The sequence below is a fragment of the Egretta garzetta genome, unplaced genomic scaffold (assembly GCF_000687185.1).
Source record: "Egretta garzetta isolate BGI_Z169 unplaced genomic scaffold, ASM68718v1 scaffold271, whole genome shotgun sequence".
NCBI lineage: Eukaryota > Metazoa > Chordata > Aves > Pelecaniformes > Ardeidae > Egretta > Egretta garzetta.
In genome coordinates, this window is record NW_009258669.1 from 1,808,281 (window position 1) to 1,831,869 (window position 23,589).

General features: G+C 36.0%; 1 protein-coding gene across 3 annotated transcripts in view; it reads left to right on the plus strand.

The window, feature by feature from the left end:
* The window catches only part of PAM (peptidylglycine alpha-amidating monooxygenase), a 77,490-nt gene that overhangs the window by 24,848 nt on the left and 29,053 nt on the right, over positions 1-23,589 (plus strand). For all 3 annotated transcript variants that reach the window (XM_035888492.1, XM_035888493.1, XM_009648667.2), the window contains exons 6-13: positions 108-191; positions 8,189-8,237; positions 8,741-8,808; positions 10,035-10,115; positions 10,231-10,307; positions 10,565-10,668; positions 15,029-15,216; positions 15,886-15,957. In XM_035888492.1, the coding sequence (XP_035744385.1) occupies positions 108-191; positions 8,189-8,237; positions 8,741-8,808; positions 10,035-10,115; positions 10,231-10,307; positions 10,565-10,668; positions 15,029-15,216; positions 15,886-15,957 (723 nt within the window). The remainder of the gene's footprint in view (positions 1-107; positions 192-8,188; positions 8,238-8,740; positions 8,809-10,034; positions 10,116-10,230; positions 10,308-10,564; positions 10,669-15,028; positions 15,217-15,885; positions 15,958-23,589) is intronic.

Sequence of the window (23,589 nt, forward strand, 5' to 3'; positions counted from 1 at the left end):
CTGCACTCTAAGCCATTACATTGATCTGTATTTTTAGATGTGGTCAGCAGTGGTGAACCATCTTATATTTTATTGTTTCTGAAAACAGTGCGTTTTCCTTCTCTTAGGTGTTGGATTCAGAGTTGGAGGAGAAACAGGTGGCAGATTTTTTGTGCTCCAGGTACATTATGGGGATATTAGTGCATTTAGAGGTACGTATTTTGGAAACTTGTTCTGCAAGTTATATCAATTACAGCATCAAAGATATTTACGTTATCATATTACATCTGGTCCATTCCCCCTGCTCAAGCAGTGCCACTTACAGCCAGTTGCCCAGGACCATGTCCAGGTGGCTTTTGATTATCTCCAAGGATGGAGAGTCCACAACCTCTCTGGGCAACCTGTGCCAGCACTCGGTCACCTTCACAGTGAGAAAGTGTTTCCTGATGTTCAGTTTCAGTTTGCGCCCATTGCCTCTGGTCCTGTCACTGGGCATCACTGAAAAAAGCCTGGCTCCGCTCTCTTTGCACCCTCCCTTCAGGTATTTTTGTACGTGGATAAGATCCCCCCCCAAATCCTTCTCTTCTCCAGGCTGAACAGTTCTATCTCTTTCAGCCTTTTCTCAGAGATTTCCAGTCCTTTCATCATCTTTGTGGCCCTTCATTGAACTCTCTCCAGTATGTTCATATCTCTCTTGTATGGGAAGCCCAGCACTGGCCACAGTATTCCAGGTGTGGCCTCACCAGTGCTGAGTAGAGGGGAAGGATCATCTCCCTTGACTTGCTGACAATACTTTGGCTAATGCAGCCAAGAATACCGTTAGCCTTCTTTGCAGCAAGGGCGCATGGCTGGCTCATGTTCAATTTGCCGTCTGGGAGGCCCCCCCCAAGGCCTTGTCTGCCAAGCTGCTTTCCAGCTGGGTGTCCCCCAGCATGTACTGGTGGCTGGGGTTGTTCCTCCCCAGGTACAGGACTTTGCACTTCCTTCCCCTTGTTGAATTTCATGAGGTTTCTGTCAGCCCATTTCTCCAGCCTCTTGAGGTTCGTCTGGATGGCAGCATGACTCTGGCCTATCAGCCCCTCCTCCCGGTTTGGTGTCATCAGTAAACTTGCTGAGAGTGCACTCTACCCCATCATACAGCTCAATAATGAAGATGTTGAACAGAACTGCACCTAATATTGAACACTGGGTTACGCTGCTAGTTACTGTCCTCCAACTAGACTTTGCACGACTGATCACCACTCTCTGGGCCCAACCATTCAGCCAGTTTTAAATCCACCTCAACCGTTTGCTCATCCAGCCCATACATTATAAGCCTGGATTAATGAAATAGCTCAATATTTGAGCTATGCTCCTGGCCTCTGAATCCTTCTGTGGTGCGATGGTAAATGATCCCCAGGCTGTACTTGGTTTTGAACAAAGTTACCCTGTAGCTGGCAGGTTCCCATGCCATGCAGCCTCTCTTCTGTACACCTCTGGTAAGGTTTGGGCCATACTCACCTATATTTTACAGCAGCGCTGTCTTAAGTTGAAGGTATGGTTTCTGTCATGACACGAAGATAAGGTGTAGCATAATGGCAGTAATGCTAATCAAGGAGGAGGAGGAAGAAGGAATAAACTGAGTATGCCAGCCCTGTTTAAGTGGACCACATATGCAAATATTCACAACTGAAGTTGAAAGAATTGATTTTCATGAGACAGTTCAGATGGACCTGTATAGCCCATGAGATTCTTTGCCTGCTAAAATCAGGAATAATTAAAGTTACAAACGTCTAAAGAGAGCATATTAGTTGAGAGCCTGCTCTGTATTATTGCTTGGGGACAGTGAGAGTTCTCACTGTTCGTTTTCACTCTTAAGTATAATTGATGTGTATGCAGTTATTTAAAAAAAAAAAAAAAAAGAAACAAATGAGATCCGTAACCTCCATTGCACATTAGTTGAGCATTTGTTTGGAAATTTTTATTAGTAAATTAAAGTGATAGTCAGATTCTACTCAAAAAAAAAAACCCATTGCCCACTTAGAGACACTATACTTAAATAAGTTAGCACCTGAAGTTAAAACTTAATTTTACACCTGCACCCCCCCTGCAGGGGGCTTCCTTATTTTTTGCCTAGAATATGTGTGCAGGACTTAGAATAAACAATGTCATAGATACAAGTCTGCAAAATTATGAAAGTTTAAGAAGTGTCTACTGGTAGGACTATAATTTAGGAGATGATTCTAGTCTCATGTACCGTTTCAGCAGTTAAAGAGTATGACAGAATGCCCTCTGTTTTATTTCAGTACCTTTTACTTGGCAGCCTGATGTCTTATTTTTAAAGGGAAAAATTATCTACCTTTTCTGCCATTTTTGTAAGAAAATATGTTTTTAATGAGGTCTGCCTGTGAAAATTCCAGTAGGGAAAAATATAGTTTAAATCTCCTAATAATTTGAATGTCCTAAACCTTGATTGTGGTATTCAAGGATATCCAATATGTAACCTTTGACTAGTTTTACAGGTATATTTAAACTTCAGGAATGACCTAAAAGAAGGTTTTTTTATATGAATGAGACGTCTGTTGATAACTGTAGCTTGTCAAATTATAAGAGTATAGTAATAACAGTATGTGTGTAAGCACATGCAGTTGCTGCAACTCAGAATAGAGGACAAATGGTGAAATATACTCAGTTACATCATTGTGCTTTCAGTAGCCCATCAAAGATTCAGAAGCACTGTTCAGAGTTTAATTTTCTGACTTACAAGTCATTGCAAATATAAAGTATTTGGATTGAGGCAGTAATTATTTGTGTATTAGCACCCAATTCTACTTCCTATCAATTTGGGGGGAAATATGGCATAGTTAAAATGTATCTACTCTCATTTTCCACTATTTGTAAAAAGGATATTTCTTCATTTCATTAACCAATTATTAAACTAATTATGCTTTCCCTCCCTCCTTAGCTATAATCCAGAGCTAAGTATTCATATTTAGATAAGCACTTTATGCTCAGATATCAAAATAAAGCTTATTATATGTTGTCTAAAATACACATAATTAAAAAATAAGCTGGAAAACCAAAAGTAAATTCTACAAAAATATGGGGGGAATATGGAAAGAGCCATCTTAGAAAAATAATAATGGCTCTATTTGACTTTCACTTTTTCACTTTTTTTTTTTTCACTTTTTATATTGCAAAAAGCAAAAATTGTTTTGCTTTGGAGTTATGGTTGGTAGTAGATACTGTGATGTAGCAAGTAAAAAGTTGACAGAAATCTGTCTGTCTTTTTTTATATATTTGTAAGTGTTCAGTGTTCAGATTCAAATAAAAGTAAATCTAGCCAACTTTAGATCTATAAAGGCTCCCAGTCAACTTTCAGTTAGGGGTGTAGGGATATTCAGTGCAGTTGTCAGACTGTTCTTGATTTATTCTTCCATATAAGTGCCTTCAGATCTGATTTTAAAAAATGTGGGTTTTTTTTCCAATACCTAGAATTTGTTATTCTTGCCCTCCCTTTAATAAATGTCCTGGTTTCAGCCAGGATAGAGTTGATTTTCTTCCTAGTAGCTGGCATAGTGCTGTGTCTTGGATTTAGTACTAGAAGAATGTTGGTAACACAGTGATGTTTTGGTTGTTGCTGGGTAGTGCTTAGACTGGCCAAGGACTTCTCACCTCTCAGCTCTGCCAGGGGCACAAGAAGCTGGGAGGGGGCACAGCAGGGACAGCTGACCCAAACTGGCTAAAGGGCTGTTCCAGACCATAGGACGTCATGCTCGGTATATAAGCTGGGGGAAGAAGAAGGAAGGGGGGAACATTCGGAATGATGTCGTCTGTCTCCCCAAGTAACCGTTACGCGTGATGGAGCCCTGCTTCCCTGGGGATGGCTGAGCACCTGCCTGCCCATGGGAAGTGGGGAATGAATTCCTTGCTTTGCTTTGCTTGCATGCGCGGCTTTTGCTTTCCCTATTAAACTGCCTTTATCTCAACCCATGAGCTTTCTCAGTTTTACTCTTCTGATTCTCTCCCCCATCCCATTGTGGGGGGAGTGAGCGAGGGGCTGCATGGTGCTTAGCTGCCAGCCTGGGTTGAACCACGACATAAAGAATAATGTTGTTTCTAACCCACCATACTATTATCTTAGTCCTTTCGAGCACGTGTGAGAATATAGATACTATTCCCAAGAGTCAAAGTAATTAAAAGTTACTGATAATCTTTTTTAACTCATTCTGTATGAAAGGTAATCAAATTCTGTCATTTTCTATGTGTGTAACTGCTACACGGTTTGACGCAATTAATTTTTGGAGCAAATTAATTTGCTTGGAGCAAACTTTTGGGGAATTCTTTAGTTTATGTTCAACTTTGGCTCTTTTCTCATTACCTTTCTTGTTCCCTCTTTTTTTTACACAAGGCACACATAATTATTTGTGTTCTTATCTCCTCCTAACCCCCGCTTCTTCACTGAGAATAGATTTATTTCTTCCTGCTATCATTCCCTACAGGTATTATGTTACCCACATTACATACAGTATCACAGGTGTACCTGCTTTTGCGAGGGGGTGTGGGGTTCTTAGTGTAGGGGTTTAGGGTTGGGGGGGTTTTTTTGGGTTGGGGAGAGTAATTAATTTTAGCCACTAAAGTGGTAAATGTCCTAAAAACAAATGTTTTCTTCATAAGCATGTGACTTGTAAGCTGTCATTTGAGTTCTAGTCTTATTTGAATACTGGATTTGGCATGCTTCTCTTTGATAACCAGAAGGCTTAACATCGGTGTCTTGAATAAAATTAATTTTGCATATTCCCAGATATTCGTATCTATGATACGTTATGATATCCTTTCAGCAAATCTATCATCTATGACCTTTACAAGGTATTTATTTGTTAAAAAATTTATACTGGACCAGGATCAACAATTGTTTGTCTCTTTTCTGTTTGGAAAGCAAATTGTGAAAATGGCACTGGGGACTCTGTGCTTGCATTTTGTTTTTCACAAACTGAATAAAGGTAGAGCTTAATTCTACATGTGACTAGACTTTTAAAAAGAATTTTGTTGAATTGATTTTGGGTGAGTGAACAGATGAGCAAGAGCAAGCACCTTGACTCTCATGAAAAAGACTTAATTCAGCTAGTGTTCTTTATGTATAAAATATTAGGTATCAATATTGAATGCAACGTATTGAATTTATCTCTTTCTTTACCAAGACTTCAAGTTCATTTTTGTGCTGCAAGTCTTTCTCTTTTTAAATACAGCTTGTGTGAAGTTACTTCCCAGGGGGCATTAGCTTTGCAATTGCCTTGCTCAGAGGTTGTGTTCCAGCTTTGAGGCTACTTCTTACCTTTAATGACACAAAGCCAATTCTGAGACCATATGTGGAGATTCTGGTACAAATCAAAGGGCTGACTTTGAAATAACAAGGGGTTTGGAGAGTCACAAAAAGCACCACTCGGTTACAGTGAAAGCTTTTAAGTATTCTAGTAGCCATGTATGAGTGCTATACTGTTCCTATTAAATATTAGAAATACAGCAAAGAAATGGAATAAATAGCTTGAACAGTGTTCTCTGTAATTTATAATCCATGTACCCAGAATGCAAAGAAAACAGGTTTTGAAAAGTGTTTATTTTTCTATGAGTGAAAAAAGAATTTTAAATATCTAGGAAGCCCTAGAAATCTCAACTTCTATGGCAAATTATCATATTTGTAACAGAAGAGTTGAGGATTGTAGGTCTGGGTAGACAGACTGGCAGGAAGCCTGTCAGACTCCCATTGGAAGTTTTATCAAGATCAGCCTGCAGAAAGAGAGCATTTCTGTTTAGGATAATTTGAGTTCTCCCCAGCTATGAGTGTTTCATTTGACAAACTGAGTATTTCTAGTATTTGAGATATTAACAGGAAAAGCATAGGTGATTCTTTTTAACTAATTTAAATGTTTATTGGCAGTTAAACTTTGAATTGCCATTACGAAGTTGTCATGTACAATTTTTAAAACAAATGATGTATTTAAAATCTGAAGCCAGTGTTAGGCTTTAATATGCACCATTGATTTTGTTTGACATAGGTAAATAAAAGCAGGTAATATTTAGTATGATTGTGTTATATTTGCACAACACGCAAAAGGCAGTTATAAGCACAGTTTCTTGTCCCATATGAGTTGGAAACTCTGCATGGACAATTGGCTTTGATTTAAGCCTGTTTCTGAGGTATATAAAAATGCATTTTCCAGTCTTTGCCACATGGCGAATAGTAACTAGTAACTGCTTTGTCCCAGAGCAGTGCATATTTGCTGAATAGCTGAAACGAAGAAATCAAAGTAGTTAGATAAGCTGGACAGATGGACTGGAAAGGAGACTTTAAGATTTTATTTGGTTTGTGCATTCTTTAAGGATATTTTTGCTTGGGTCACACAGCAAAGCTCAAAAAGGGTTTGCACCAGGAACCAGGTTGGCCTCACTGCAGTCAGCGTTCTTGCATGGAGGGTTCAACAGATTTCAGTGTTTAAAGGAGGAGAGCTGTAGGGAAGGAGAAGCAAGGAAATAGTGTTTACAGCATACCTCTGTAGTTGTTAGAAAAATATTTAGCGTAGGAATTCCTTAAAAGTCTAGAGCAATGTATCCATCCATTATTTTACTCTCAATGCAGAGCACTGCAGATCAGATTCTTGTGCCAGAAGTTGATTTATGTTTCTCCCAATACTGATTAATAGAATTGCCTTGTATAGTAGCATTAATAACTTTCCCTTTGTCCAGTTAATTTTTAAATTGCTTATTCTAGGTGAAAATACGGAATGAGATCTTTTTCAATACTCTGAAAATTTAAATAGTGTGACAACTCTTTAATATTGGCAAATTGAAAGATACTGGAGTAGTTTCCCTCGTTCTGATGCGCTATTTTTAAAAGAGACGCTATGACGTAATAAAGGTTAGATTTTTCAAACATGGCTCATGTTTGGCATATGACACGTTTGGTTTTATTGTTTTGGGATAGTTTTTCAGCAGTATGTAAAAGATGGGATCGTGATGTTTTCAAATGCAAACTGCAAAACTGAGGCACAAAACTACCAATTGCATTTTAATTTTTTAAATTTTAAATTTTATTACTTTAAGTAATAAAGTAAAATATTCTGGGAGGAAGTAAGCATTTCCCAGCTTCCATTAAAATTGATATAGTGCAAACTTTCTAACAATGTTAAACTTATTAAAACTGAGTTCTGCAGCATCCCCTGTGTTATATGAATAGCTAAAAATTTAGTAAAAAAATTACAGTTTGAGATGAGAAAGGTGGGGCAAAAGAGACTTCACAAAGACCTTTACAGCCAACATAGAAGTATTGATAATTGTAAGTGAAACTTCCTACAGTGAAGAGTAGAGGAGAATGATACATATCTTGAACTTTTTCTAAAACCATGGAAAAATAATTTAATTTCTCTTTCACTTGAATGTTTTCTTGCCATTCCCCTACTTTTGTCCTAATAGTTTAGTCTTTCTGGTGCTTTTGGATTCATGACTTGGCCATTTGGAAGCAACATCAGTTATCAGTAATTGAAAACTAGTGCTTATTCTGGCATGGCATAACTTCCGTTTTTCTTTCCATCTTTAATCTGTGCTGGCCATATCTTGACTTTTTACTTTTCCCTTACCTACTCTAACTTAAGCTTCTATTTGGTCCTGTCCCTTCTCTCTCTCCTTCAGCCTTGTCTTCCTGTTTCATTACTTCTCTCTCTGCCACCCCCTGCCATTCACCACTTGCCATGTGATGAATGTATTTATGAAAAGATATTTTTTTCTTTCATTTATAAGAAGTAACTTTAAAAAAAAATTGAAGACTGTATTTTAAGTGTGTTCTAAAAACTGTCCTTTAAGTTGGAGAATTTTTATCTAAGAGTTTAGATTAATTTTTCAGTGCCTACTATTTATCCGTACAAACATGCATGTTTGCATAAAAATTATATATAAGAATGTATGTTACTATACTGAAAATCTCTATTTTCTACAACTTACTGTTTATTTGGCTGTTTTAGAGATCAGAGAAAGTGTGGGTGATACAGTGGCAGTAACTGGCTGAGTAACTAGAGTTGAGTAATGTTTCCACAGTATGAAAGTTTTACTGCAAACAGTAAGATTAAAACTTACTTTGCTTCTGGTATTTTCTGTACAGCAGAAGAATGTTATTACTGTGTAATAATTTCACATGGGTTCAGTTGCTAATGATTAAACTGTTTTGTGATTTGTACAGATAAACACAAGGACTGCTCTGGTGTAACTTTACATCTGACACAGCAAAAGTAAGTGACTTTAAAAATACTCGCCTATTACATTTTTTTTCATCAGAACAGAAGACATGAAAACCCCTCCTTTAGATTCCTTTGAAAAGATGTGAGATAAAAACAATACATACTTCACAATATTAAGAATTTTGAAGCCATCTGTCATCTGTTGGCAAAAATTTTCATTTCTGCTAAGAAACTTGATGAAGCCATGCCATCAGTATTGAGTTAATCCAGTTTAAGGGCTTCATACTTAGAAATCTGTGACAAGGACAGCAGTTATGTAGATGATCATTTTGTCCTCTTTCATATACTTTGTGGAAGATGCTTTAAAGATTGTAGCTCAATGTGAAAAAAAAGGAGGGAAAGGAAAGTGCTGTGTACTTCTTTCTCAGCAGACCAGTTTCAGATATAAAGCGATATTTAGAAATTAGTGGTGTTAAATGGTATTGCATATTGTGTCACTTGCAGTCGGGTTTTGCAAAGGACTTGTTTATCAGCGCTTGGGTTTTGAATTGCAGGCAGCCTTTGATTGCTGGAATGTATCTTATGATGTCTGTGAACACTGTAATACCACCAGGCGAGAAAGGTGAGTTGTAATTCTACAAAGTGATTATATAATTTCAGCAGCTGATTCATTTTTAATGCTCATTGCGGAAAAAAATTTAGTGGAGATATGCTGAATTGTAGATGGACAAATTAACAGCTTAATAAAAAAATGATTAAAAAATAGATACAATTTTAAAAGTGTATCATATTTTCCAATGACTACATCTGCAAAGGTGATCAATGTTGTAGAAAACAATGATGTACAAACGAATAATGGCCTGTGCAGTACTGAAATTTCTAAGATTCTTAAGAGTATTTATTTTGCTTATTTTTGGCTTAATATTTTACCAAGAAAGCCCTACCTATTTTCTTATCCCTTCCTCCTCTCCCCAAAAAAGGTAAAATTTTTTGAACTCATCTTCATCTGCACTTCTCATTCATGCTATTCATGATTTACTAAGAGTTCAGTTTTAATAAGTGAATTTCTACCAGTAAGTAGCTGCCCTTTAAAAGTTTTATTCCAATGTTCCTAGTTGTTTAAAAGGTCAAAATGCTGAAAAAACATTGTAAAAGAAAGTTTCCAAATAGTTTCTATTCAGAATCCTACTCAGTGGATTTTATCTGAAACTCAGCTTGGATAGTCCCAATATCATTTCTTCAGGCTAGCATGGAATGTTCCATTTTAAGGAAGTTGAACACTGACCTTACGTTTTCCTATGCTATACCAGAATTTTAAATTAGTTATCTGAGAACACTATTTGTCCCATTTACAGGTGGTCAAATGCTCGACTAACTTCAACTGTCTGCCAAAGTCTGCATCTAACCTCAGTCTTTAAGACTGGGCCTGTAAGATCTTAAAATCAAGCCTTCATTTTCTTTTAATTTTCTCCTGAGTAGACTATTTACCATAGCTATCTTTATTTTGTGTCCCTCAGCATAGTCTGTAAGCAACTGTGTTACTTTAACTGTTTGTTAAATAGTAGTAGCATACACTGGAAAAAATGCTACTGAGTTTCAGCCCCATTTTAATGTACATCATCACAGAATGGAATTTTCAAGCTACTTGTACTGTATTTTATTAGTTTTTCTTTACAGATAGACACTGCAGAAATATAAGATATTATCCAGTATCTTTTGAAATTCTCTCTTGTCCGGTGTAGGTATACCTTTTGTAAACCACTTTCACACTGAATGAAGTACAGCAGCATAACTTTTCTCTGATAATTAATGTGTTTTTCTTTGTTTATTGCCATCATATTTTAACAGTGGTTGATGCAGACATTGCCTGCCATTACAAAAGGTTTCCAATGCATCTTTTTGCCTACAGAGTTCATACACACAGACTAGGTAAGAGTTTTATTGCACCATAGGAATATCAAATATTTAACAGAAAAATGCTGACACTACAACGTATTTTTTTGGAAGTATGTCTCATGTTTACATACATATTGGTATGTTACAGGTAAAGTAGTGAGTGGATACAGAGTGAGAAATGGTCAGTGGACATTGATTGGTAGACAGAGTCCACAACTACCACAGGTTGGTTAGTTTTTTAATTCTAACTGTAAATTCTAATTATCTTAATTTATATCTGAGAAGCTGAATTAACAATCACGTACCCACAGATTTGTGTCACGGTGTTTCCGTTGGTACGTGTTGTGCTGCTGAAAGCGAATACTGCCAAGTACTACCATGATTACATTATGATGCAAAACCCATTCTGAAATTACTTTCTAGATGTGTAGCACTGTCATTCTCACATGTGTGTGTATTGACATAATCATCCTATCTTTCAGGCATTCTATCCAGTAGAACATCCTGTAGATGTTAGCTATGATGATATCCTAGCAGCTAGATGTGTGTTCAGTGGTGAAGGCAGAACTACAGAGACACATATAGGGTAAATTTTCTTTTATTTGCTCCATTTCTTAACTGGTATTGGTTATGTGTAGAAATGTATTTGTTTCATGTCGTCTTCCAACAGAATTCTAACAAACTGTTAATTTCTGCTAGAATGGTCTGTTTTCCTGTCTAGTCTGCTAAATTCTACGTAATGTTCATTACCTTTACTTGTGTGAATAACCACTTTGCTGGAATTGTTCAGAACATTTCTCAGGTGAAACTATGCTGTCAAACACCTTACTCAGATGTTGGGCTTCTCTGCACATAGAGAAGGATTCAAAATATCAATTTTAGAATTGTAATTTTTAATAAGTTGAACTTACTGACTGTTCAAAACAAAATAATGAAGCCTCACAGTTTCAGTTCATTGTTTCAGAAAGAAAACTTACGGAAGCTTATAAAATTCTCATAAGTTTTGACCCATCGTAAAATCTAACCTTAAAAGTTCAGAATAATGTACCAGTTACTTTTTTTCAATATAAAATATACAGACTTTTATGAAAGATAATGAAAATATAAATGAGTAGTAATGATAAATGGGAAAATCTGAACTGTTTCAGTGATGCTGTTCAGCCAAAGATGACAGACAGAGCTCTGTAAGATCAAGTTGACAAATATAGCTGTAAAAATAGATGTAATATGAATATTCCCTTAACTGGCTCCAGTTCTTTGAACCATAATTTGCTGCACATGTAGAGGTATGAAGATACCCTGCAGAAAATATCTCCATTCCAGAAGTATATGCTGCAGCACCCCAAGGAATGAGGTTAGTGCATTGAGCGCCCCAAGATTGTATGTCAGTAGAGGGTTAAGGATTCAACACAAATTGGTCACTTTCAGTGCATAGTTAAAATACTGATGAGTAGCAGCTGAAGCAAAATGAATTGTCTAAGGTTTTTTCAAAAGCCATAACATTAAGAAAAGTATATCCAAAACTTTAATTTAACTGTAGACCATTTTTTCACAAGCTCTAAAAGTTTGTCACTTTTCTGTAACATTCCCCAAAGTAGTTACTATTTGTTGAATAATTCTTACAGTTAAGAAACAGTCCTAAGACAATTATGGTCTTTCTTTCAATGTACTAATATGCTTTGAATAGGGAAGTAATAGGAACAGAAATTAAAGAAACAAGCAGACCTTTACATTTTTATTACATAATTTCTACCTGTGAATTTTGATAAACAATGCAGAAGCATTTTAAACAAATATTTAAACTATTACACAAAAGCTGATCCATAATATGGAAATATCTATGGTTGGAAAATACTTACCGCCATAATATGAAAAGAGTGGATGAAAAGGAATGCATTCACAGCAATGCTGGGTATATGGAAAGATACACAGCTAAAATAAATTAAATTAAGTTAAATTTGTTTAAATCTTGGAAGATGTTGCCCTGATGTTGCAGTTGTCTTGCCCCTATTCAGAATGACTTGTTAGTTCAAAAGAACCTTTGAGTTCCAAATATAAATACTGAAGAAACGGGAAATGCAAACGTGAAAGGAAAGCTGTGAAATAATACAGATCTGAAAAGGATCAGGTCAAGTCTTCATGTTCACTTTCCCAATCTCTATATTTAATTTTCTGCCTGTGTTTTTGTTTTTTCTTAAACTAGCTGAAAAAAAGATCTTAAATTCCTTATATGATTTATCTATAATATACATATAAGGCAGTGTTAAAACAAACTTAAGAGTTCACTTTGTCTCTTTGCCTTTCCAAAGCTGATCAGCTAAAGCTTAACTATTCATAATAAATACTAACTGTAGTTAAAACATGACATATTCTCAATGTTGTACTTTCTTAACAGTGTAATAATTTCTGTGATAGTGAACTAGTCCCTTGTGTATGAATTGTCATTTTTGACCAACTTTATTTCTTAGTATCTAACTTGGGGAGGATAGATTTTTTTTTTTTAATTTTTATTTTTTTATCCCTTCCTTACTGTGCTGTTTGTTTCTTTACACATTTGGTCTTGGGTTTTTTTCATGTTTTTCTTTAGTTACACTAACTGCTTTCCATTACCTTACATTATCTCATGACCCCTGTGGTTCACACTAACCTTCTTCATCCTGCTTCTGAGATGCTTTCTCCTAGTCTGAGGAATTAAATTAGGTATTGAGGCATGCCTCTTAAATGTGTAGAATTTGGCAAACCAAGATTCAGAAGTGAAACCTGACTTTGCTTGTGCAGCTGACTTACTTACAAGTGCAGGGTAATTCCACAAGCACAGTCTTAATGTCTCAGGTGTAAAGAGGTGAGGCAGGAGTCATCCCTTCAAAAGTTTAATAAACTGGTTTTCTCCTGAAGCTCAAACTTTTGCAAATTAAAGGGTTGAATTATCCTTCGTCACATTAGAAGGACATCAGCTATTCCTTATTTATAAAACCAGATCTCTTCTAATTTTTGCTGCAGACCAGTAAGTACTCCATGCAAGCAGCCACTGCATTTTTATAACAGATAACTTAATGATTCAGATAACTATGTTTAAAACTCTTTAACAGACAGAAAACAGTGCAACTGGTATCTTTCCCTTTCAAAATATGTTGGTATTGTACCAGTCAAGAGGTTTATGTGCCTGTAGCAAAACATTCCCATTCAGTATTTAAGAATTAAGTATTAAGTTCTTTAACTGCATTATCTTGCTTTTTGATGCTAAATGCTCTGTTTCATCATGCTTCACTGTGTACTGTTAATATGCCGAAATCTGGATATCTGTGGAAGTGGTGTGAAGGCATTTAACAGGATTTTTTTTATTATTTTATTTCTTTTTAATTTGTGCATCAGCATTTCTACTCATTAAAATCATTCACAAAACAGGGTTTCTCAGGAGTTCAAATATTTGATGGAAGGATTCTGGGTTTTCTGTGAGTTTATTAAAACTTGTTGACAAGAGTTCGGGGTTTGTTGTGTTTTTGTTTTTGTTTTTTTTTGCCAGTAAATATTTAAAATCATCAACTTTGAAATGTTTATAGGCAGTGAGGTGTCAGGTGAACCAGAGTTTGTGTGGGTTCCACGTCCCCTTTTCTACTGGGGTTTTAAAGAGGAGGCAATTATAGTGACAGATATTGGGAGTCCAACAGTGAAGTTAATGCTTTCTAAAAGCTTAAGCAGAGCTTGCCAAGCCAGAGTCTGATTTTTGTGGTCTCCAAGGGATGCTAAATTTTCAATGCATGGAAAAATACAGATTCCCCTTTTGAAACAGTCTCTTCTCCCATGTTCCCTCTGTCTCCCCTCCGGCTGGTGTCATTATTGTTGCTATGGTGAATAAATGAATGCTGCAGGATGCTGCTGGAAAAGTCAGTGCTGACGTCTTTTGCAAACCACTAATAGGCCCACCCCCATATCTTTTTATGAGTGTAGCTCACTGGTTAATTGTGAAAGCTAATTAAAAAATATTAATGTACAACCCTTTATTTTGTGAACCTTTCTTTATAAGTCCTAGCTTATTCCATTGTCAGGATTGTAGCTATAAATAAAAGACATCAACCTATATGGCAGAGGAAAAAAAAAAACAGAAACAGATCACAGTTGCAAAGAGGCCCTGTATTGTCTGCTTCAAAAAGTAATATTTTTCAGAAAAAATTATTTCTCGTACCAGCTGGTTTTTTTTCTATTGAAGACAGGATTATGTAGCAGTACAGAAGAGCCTCTTCTGCTTCAAGTACATGCACAACATTTATCAAAGAACTGAATTCTGCTGGTGTTTAATCATTCCTCTTGCACTCATGTTTTCCTTATGGAAGCTTGTGATCAAGTTATTCTCAAGATGGCAGGGGCTATTTAAGAGATATTTATGGTGTCTTAATATGTAATGAAATTAAGTTTTGCTGCATTAGAACCAGAGTGATTGGCCAATAAATGAATGCACTTGAATACGGGGGGGGAAAAAACCTGTCATTCCATTCTGAAATGAAACATAGTTGTTATTCGCAATGATTTTAAATTAGGCTTGCCCCAGATTGACAGAGAAGTGTATGAATGGTACACATGAATGATACAGTTATTTCTTACTTCATCAGAACATGTGCATAGTTGATGACACACTGGGAGCTATGAAGAGTATACCAGGGAATGAAGAGCAGTTTAAATAGTTGATGCAATTTTCAGTAGAATAAAACCCAAATTGTTAAGAATTTCTGAGATACCTGGGGAGTTTGTGCAAAGTGGTATTCTCTAGTACAAACTGAAAGAAACTTTTCATATTCACTGCAATGAAGCTATTAAATATTTTAGTGTGCAACTTCTGAAGATTTCATTGCAACTTTTTAATATTTTGTTAAAGAAGTTCAGTGAATTGATAAACAGCTATATTCAGCTTTTTTTTTTCCTAACTGCCACATCTTTTCTGTGCTGTGTAGGGGAACAGCCAATGATGAAATGTGCAATTTTTACATTATGTACTATATGGAAGCCAAGCATGCTGTCTCGTATATGACCTGCACACAGAATGCAAACCCTGAGATGTTCAGAAATATACCGCAGGAGGCAAACATTCCTATTCCAGTCAAGTCTGATATGCTAAGGATGACGCATGGACATCATGAAGGTGAAAAAAACTTGTAATCCATTTTAATTCAAGTATTTTTGTGCTCACTGATGTGTTTGTGTTGCTTTGATAAGCTAAATTTTTATAAAAAGGAAATGCAATTCTGAATAAAATTCAAGTCGCTAATTATAGACTGTCATGGGATTATTCTCCTGGTTTTGGTGGAAATGTCTGCCATAGTCTTTTGTCCATTTCTTCCTATTGTCATCTTTCAATTTCCAATATATTTTTGTAGCTACATTAGCTGTGTTCCCAAAAGATCGACCTCTTTCCTATGCCAAATATCAGCACTTCATAGTAACAGTTTCTTAACATTTGCTTTATCTTCTATCTGTTTCCTACAAAATTGAATCATAACATTTTCATAGTTTTCTGGATCCCACTGCCTTGTTATGGAAGGAATCAACTGTTTATATTGGACACTAGTAGGCATATAAGTTGCACCAGCAATACTATCCAGAATTAATCTGACTGGTATGTCAGTGTAGCAAAGTACAAATTGTAATTTTTTTATGCCAGTTGTTCTACTGCTGCACTGTTTAGTACAACTACAATAGACAGATAAAAATACCAAATGTGCAATTCAGAAGGGCTTTTTCCCCCAGCAGGAAAACACTCAATTTCATTTACACACAGAGGTTAACATCATATCCTAAATCCATTTTTCAGAAACCAAGGATACTGATAAAAGTTCTTTGCTGCAGCAGGCCAAAAAAGAGGAGGAAGAGATTTTGGATCAGGGTATGTACTTGTTTGTTTCTATGTCAAGTAAAGGACTCACTAATGTAACACACTGATAAATTATATCCTGATTGTTAACAAGTTATGAAGTTTTTAATCTGTTTATCTTTAATTGATGCAATTTGCAATGTTCTGTACAGCTAATATGATTGCTATATAAGAATTAATTTTAAAAATTGGTCTACCACTGATCACGAGCCTTGTAGGTAAAATTTATTAGTTCATTTTAATCTCATTAGTTTTCCTCTTCTTGGTTTAATTTGCTAAAGAAGGTTGTAATTTATCTGTACGTGCAGTCCTAAAGAATGGAAACCAAGAATTAATCCTATAGTATAGAACTGTTCTATATTCTGTATGTAACTATCTGCTATTAGCTCTTAGCCTGTTTCTCAGTTTGTATTACTATGTATGTATTAGGGAATAATATGTTCTTATACTTCAATATGGGTTGAGTGCAACTAATGTTTATACTGAGTTATTTTTTGCTACATTTGTGTATGTCTGCATATACGCCTGACAACTCGTGCAAAAATGTGTGGAGTACTTAGTTGCAGGAAAAAAATCCATGACTGTTACAAAGCTTCTAGAAATATGCTGAATGTTATTTATGTGTTAGAGATATATTAAAGTAAGGCTGTACTTTAAATTTCTTCTGGATCATATGTTATTCGATAAGTATTGGTTTAGTATCAAGATTTTTCTTGATACTAAGGAGAAGACCTCATCAGCTACAGTTTCCTACTGTTTTCATTGAACAATGTTGAGTTTCAAGGACTAAATAAACTGAAGACGTATTTCCTTTTGCCTTTAATGAGAGTAAAGTGTTTATCGTTTTTGAAAACATCTCCCAAAGGGGGTAGATTTTCTATATACTCTGCCACTTTGCAGAGTAAACGCAAATAATTAAGTTCCAGTTACACAAAAAAGAGCTTCTAGAGTGTACAAGCATCTTGAGTGAAAGTACTTTAAACTACTAGAGACAATATTTACAGTTCCATATCTGAAATTTAGTCAATTCAAGATGGATTATTTTAGAAATAAATACAATTCTAGTTTTTTAAGCCTATTCTGGAGCAAAATGAGCTAGCTGCTTACAAATTTATATCAAGATTTATGCTGACAAGCTGCTTCACCTTTATGTTACTAATAAGCACATTTGCATTTGGCCAAGGATCTTGTTATCTGTGTGTTTTATTGAATTTGTTAATGTTTGAAGCAAAATGTTGAAACAAGGTTCTGTTTTTAAAATCTCTTTCATTTGTCTTTGAAATGCATTTCAAAGCCACATTTCTGCAATGCAGTCTCATTTGCGGAGACCACTATTTAGTATACATCCTCATCTAACATGTTTCTATGGAAACGCACTGCATTGTTTTGTCCATTTGAAATTAGTTGGGTTCATGATGTGAAATATCAAAACACAGTAGTTACCATGAGAGAATTTTGTTTCATGTTCTTAATTGTTAGTTTAAGATAAATTCTCCCACCATTTACAGGAGCCTAGCTTCAATTTTACATTCATAACAGCTCTAACTTCAGTTGAATTATGTGTGTGTAAGCAAAACAAAAACAAAAACAAAAAAAGGGAAAATCAGGTCAGGTTTGGTGTTATTTTTGTCTCCAAAGAAGGAAAGTTGAGTGGCTGTTCTAGAAAGTGGGTTTGGGGCCTACAAGCGCATTAGTGCCTGGTAAGATCCACTGGCAAAACCAGGAGCTGAAAGTGGTCTGTTAAAATGTGCTGATAAAAATCACATACAAATTGTAGTCTGGCTTTGTGGGGCAAAGTGGTTTTATGTCATTGTGTTGCCAATTTGTCCACCTCCTCAAGTAACTTTAGTGGGTTAGCCAATATCAACTAAATTTGAACAAGGTGTTAACGACAGAAAAATTCTACATTTTGGAGGGAGTGGGCAGTGGACCCCTAAGCTGCACAGAAGGAAATACATACTTTCACTGAGGTAAAGGTTATAACATAAATTTTTTTGCTCTATGGTCTGGCATGACGTACTCTATATGATAAGCTTATCTACAAAACACAGATCCACCAAAAGTCAGGCTTTGATTAGTTTTATTGCTGCTGAGCCATTGCTGTATAAATTCAACCTTTGATTTACTCTGACGATAGTATTTCAGTGATTTTTCCATAATTCTGTGTTTTATCTTGCATGGCTTTCGATGACTCATTATGCTATGCTGTAGCAACTTCACTTTACCCTCCTTAGTTTCAGGTAACTGAAGTAAATGCTGTTACTTCACTAAAACTGAAATAGTTGTTAAATTGTTATGTTGCCCTGCAGATACTTACAAATCTGTGGGGTAGAGGCATGGTCAGAGAGACAAATTTTGATGTGACTAGTATTAAGTCTGAACATTTGCCTCAAAAGGGGAAACCAAAAAAGCTTGCCATGTGAAAGTATCTGCCTGCTACTAATGTGTATATCACATGATTGCCTGGACATAATTTAGAAGATGTGCTTCCTGCTACATGCAGACAGTTCATTATGTTGGCACCTCCAGGAGTTATCATTGCCTTTATGTTAAATTTTCAATTTCATCACCTTAACTCATCAGAAGCACATTAATAAACAAGGTAAATATATTGAAATAAGTAGTAACCATCACAAAGTGAACCACCACGCACCATGAAGACAAAGCTAAGTCCCTGTAGTGTTAAAATTGAACTGAACTTACGTTAATGAAAGTGACTTCATTATATTTTTTTCCAAAACAGCAATGTCACTGTTTGGTGAAGATAAACTGTTCATAGGAAGTTAATTATTGTAGGAAATGCAATTGATTTATACATTTGTGCATATTGGAGACTTTCCTGTTCCTTCTGAAGCACAAAGTCCCTAGCAAAACAAATATTATTTACAGGGGTTTTTTGTTCATCAACAGAAGTTTGATTAAATTGTACTCAGTAGATACACTACTGAAGAAGCCTATTTTCTGTTCATAGCATTCACCATGTCTGCTAGATATGCCTTCTTTCCCTGTGGAAAAAAGGCCTGAATGTTTTTCATTCTGTTTCTTCAACACTTTGCTGGCTGTAGTCTGTGGCATAAAATAATACAGTTTAGGTTTGTTTTGGGATGCATGCAGTAAAGCAGCCTTTACTATCAAGAAAGTCAGCTGCTGCTGTACCTGAAAGCTGTGTATAGACACACTAGCAGGAGCAGTTTCTTAATAACAAGGAAGGAATATACAGGTGATGGTTTCTTGACTTGTGGCTCATGATTTGATACCTCATTTTATGTGCATTAGATGTAATCACAAACTTTCTTTTGAAGGAGAAAGGGCAATTTCTTTTCCTTGTGAAGCCAATATAATTATGTTTAAATGGTTTAAAAAAAAAATGCAAGGCTGACTAGAACTGAAAATTCACTTGCAGTTTATAAACCAAAAATTAGACTTGATTTTTTTGTTTTAGAAGGACATCTCTGTACACATGTATACAATACTTACACGTACATGGGAGAGAAAAGAGATGGGATTTTCATCTTACTTCTGCTAGTAATGCTTACTGTGACACTTTAAAAAGTACATTTTTGCTTGTGTCTGGCTCAGGGAATTTAGAAGTTAGGACTGAAAAAGTAACTTGTATATTTTTGCCTCTGATGGTAGAATCTGAAGTGAGAGTTAAAGTTAATTCTTTGGCTCTTGGTATTGTTCAGTTGCACTGCCAATACATTTTTTTTTTTTTTCCCCTTATCCACCATTATTTCTTGACTACCATGAGCACAAGTTATTGAGGGCTGAATGAAGGAGCTCAGATGGTGGAGTTCAATACAAGTGAACTTAAGATCTCTGGTTTTGAATGTCCCAGCTAGACTCATCTGAGGTCCTTTTTTCACGGCTCTTTTAACTGAAATCCCATTAAACCTTCTACATTTAAAATAATATTACAGCTTCAGTCTAGCATTCAGAAGTTGGCTTTTTTAAAGTTGGGCTTCAAGTCTGCAATCATAGAAGTGCTGTCCTGGTGGTGAGATAGGTTGCATAGAACACCTCACTGAACTTCTACTGTGCCGTTTTAGAGATTAGAATATGTATAGTGAGTGAAGTAGAGGCCAGCATAAAGAACAGAATATGACTTCATGGTCTAAGGCAATCTGATGCTCTCTGATGAAAGCGTGTTTTACTTTAGAGTCTGATAAGAGTTGCTGAATGGTTCTAGGTAGCTGGGTACCTTTGCAAAATCTGATTTCCTGATCTGTTTTCCTAGTCTTTGAGGATGGGCAAAACAACTGAAGCTAAGTCTTGCATATACACAGCTCCTCCTGAAATTGAATGTGAAATACAGTGCAAGTACCCTGTAAAATCACATTTTGAGATGTTTCTACATGGACAACCAAAATGAATGGATGCTAAATGACAGTTCTGGCTGTAATCTCTAGAAAAGAAGCAGTAATTATGGACCTTAATTTCATAGGCCAGGCTGTGATAATGAAGTCATTTAGTGTAAGTCAGTGTTTCATAAACAGAGATGATGGAATAGAAATGTTAAGAGAATTCTTTCTATTCAGTTAAAATACTTGTTCAGGAGTGGTTAGATGGGGATTCTTTGAATGAGGTTAAATAGAAATGATGACCCATTGATTGTGTGAGGAGGTCTCTTTGTAAAGAAAATCAACACCATCATCCATACAAAATGGGGGCTGAATGAAGATTACACTTCATTTATTACATTTATTATGTGTTGGATGCCTAACAAATCTTTTAATTATTTTCAGTTGTTATAAGCTATATTTACATGTGAGTGCACACACGCACACAGAGGTTAAAACTTCTGCACAACATTTTTGTTACACTGCTGGAAACTTTTTGCTAGGTTGTAGATGAACCTCTGAGTTGAGGAACTGAAATGTCTGTTCAGTGTTCCATACTTTGCTGTTTACTTGTGCATGTCTGTGAAAAGCTCATTACAATAAAGATCTACTGAACAAAGCTTTTTGTATCTGGGATAGAAAATTCTGATTAAGTGAGAGGAGGAGGTATAGCTCCTCCTCTTTCTGCCTCACCACTCTTGTTTTCTTCTTAAAAAAAAGGGGGGGGGGAGGGGTAAATGAGAAGGGAGGCCTGCAATTTCTTGCAGAATAGGTGTTGAAAGCAATAGGAAAGAAGAGTCAGCATGCAGGCAGGTCCTTGATTTTTCAGGTGATGAAGTAATGTATTTCTGTGATAGTATTATGTGGAAGTCTACGGCAGCAGAGTCAACCGATAAGATGTGGTGTATTTTTGTGTCAGCGCATGTAGCCATAAGTGACATTCCTTTCTAAAACAATGTTTTCATAATTTACCTTTGCTAGTTTGTGTGTGGTTTTAAAAGAGAGCAGTTCAATTTGGTAGGTGGTTAAAATTTCTTAGATTGATGGAGGAAGGATGAGGCTTGAAACAGAAGACAAATTCACTTCCCAGTATTTAGGTGGGATGCCTAGAATGAAGTATTAGAGACATTTTTAGATTAAGACCAGACATATGAGAAAATCTTTAGATGTTCACAGGCTTGGGGTGCATGTTTGGTGCTCATATATTATATGAGGTCCCTTAAATGGAGTACAAAAATAACAGGAGGGTGATTGAATTAAACATCGGAAGAACAATATTTACAGTTAGAGAAGTATAATTAGGACGATTCAAAATTGCAGAGGACTTGCTTGTTGTTTCAATACTGAAAGATCCTGCTTGAAGTTGTAAATAAAAGATGAGCCTTTGATTTCGTTAGAATAAGGCTATTCATAATATTTACAAAAGCATCTTCAGCGCAGTAAAGAAAGGAACATCAGATCTAAGCAAAAAAATTGCAATTGGTATAGGTTGCATACCTAAGCAGGAAAAGGATATAATAAGCATTGTCATGGTTTAATCCAGACAGCAAGTGAGCACCACACTGGTGGGATGGGGGAGAGAATCAGAAGAGTAAATGTGAGAAAGCTCCTGAGTTGAGATAAAGACAATCTAATAGGTAAAGCAACAGCCACATGTGCAACGAAAGCAAAGGAAGGAATTCATTCACTGTTTCCCACCGGCAGGCGGGTGTTCAGCCATCTCCAGGAAAGCAGGGCTCTGTCACACATTAACAATTACTTGGGAAGACAAAATGCCGTGACTCTGAATGCCCCCCCTTCCTTCCTTCTTCCCCCAGATTTATATGTTGAGCATGGTGTCATACGGTGTGGAATATCCCTTTGGGCAGTTGGGGTCAGCTGAAGAGGCCTTGACTCTGTGTTATCAACACCGTTTCCAGCACAAAATCCAAAATGTAGCCCTATACTAGCTGTTATGAAGAGAATTAACTCTGCCCCATCCAAAACCAGCACACGTGGAAAGAAGCCATTTTAAACTGAAAGTTTCAGTCTTCACTGTTTGACAGCTGGTTTATGTTCTCTGGTTCTTAAAATTATGGAGGGACTTTCCCTAGATATTTTCTGTAATGTAAAAGACTACTTATCTAGGAACAACTGCAAAAACTGCTTATAATATCATTAACATGTCTGAAGTATTGGCAAGTGGACATTGTGTTAGTACAGAAGGAGTTAGAGAAATTATGAAGTCATAGCACAAGTATAAAACACACCAAAATTATGATTTTTTAATTATTATTAAAATAGTTTCCTATCTTATAATTTTAATGTATTTTTTTTTAAACTAAAACATGACGATGCCCAAAAGAAACCAATTGAAGACAGCAGAACTACTCTTTAATAAATATAGTCTCATATATGCCATTTTGTGAGAAGAAATGTATTTACAAGTATGGAGTGAATGAAACAGAAACTTGAGGTAGAACTGGCATTCTGTGTGCCTGAATTACAAATGTCTGTAATATATCCAAATGAGCACAGCAAAGTCCTATGTAATAAAACCATTGTCTTTATTGCTAGTCATTTAGGAGTGACTGATGAACACATTTTACTGTAACAAAATGATCAGTGCTTGTCACGAACTTACTACTGGTCAGGAAGGAAAGGAAATAATAGGGCAATTAGGAAACTGCAACCAGCTTGGATGTTGAGTCTCAGGTTCTGATTTGTTGCAAAGAACACGTCTGTAAAAAAATGTAACCCTCAGTGAAGGTTCTTTCACCTTCTTTCATGCTTTCTCTTACCTTTAACACTCTCTTTCCCAGTTAGAAACTTGTTTAACCAAGTGGTTTTGTAAACTATGCTTGGGCTCTGAAAACGTTTGTACATTGAAACATTTTGACATTTGAATTAAAAAAAAAAAAAAAATTAATTAAAACCAAAGAAAGTTCATTTACATTGCAATAGTATTAAAAGCCCTTCTTAGGGACATACAGACTTAGAAGAAAGCAGCTAATTATTTTATTTTTTAACCTTTTCTTCCAACTTTTTTAGCTCTTTACGCTGCTTAGAAATGCCTTGACAGCGGATACAGTTCCTGTTCTTCAGACATGTCAGTTTGGCTATGCTGTAAGTGTGCATCACTTAGGGACAGTGATGGTGGCCAGTAATCTAGCACAGCTTAACCCTTTTTGCTTCCTCATATCTGTGCCTCCTTCTCCCAGCCCCTCGAAACCCTTCAAAAAGAAAACAGCCTTACTTAATAAGTTTTAATTCTTAGGCATCTTTCCAATGCTTTCTTCAAAGCAACAGATTAAATCATTATGTA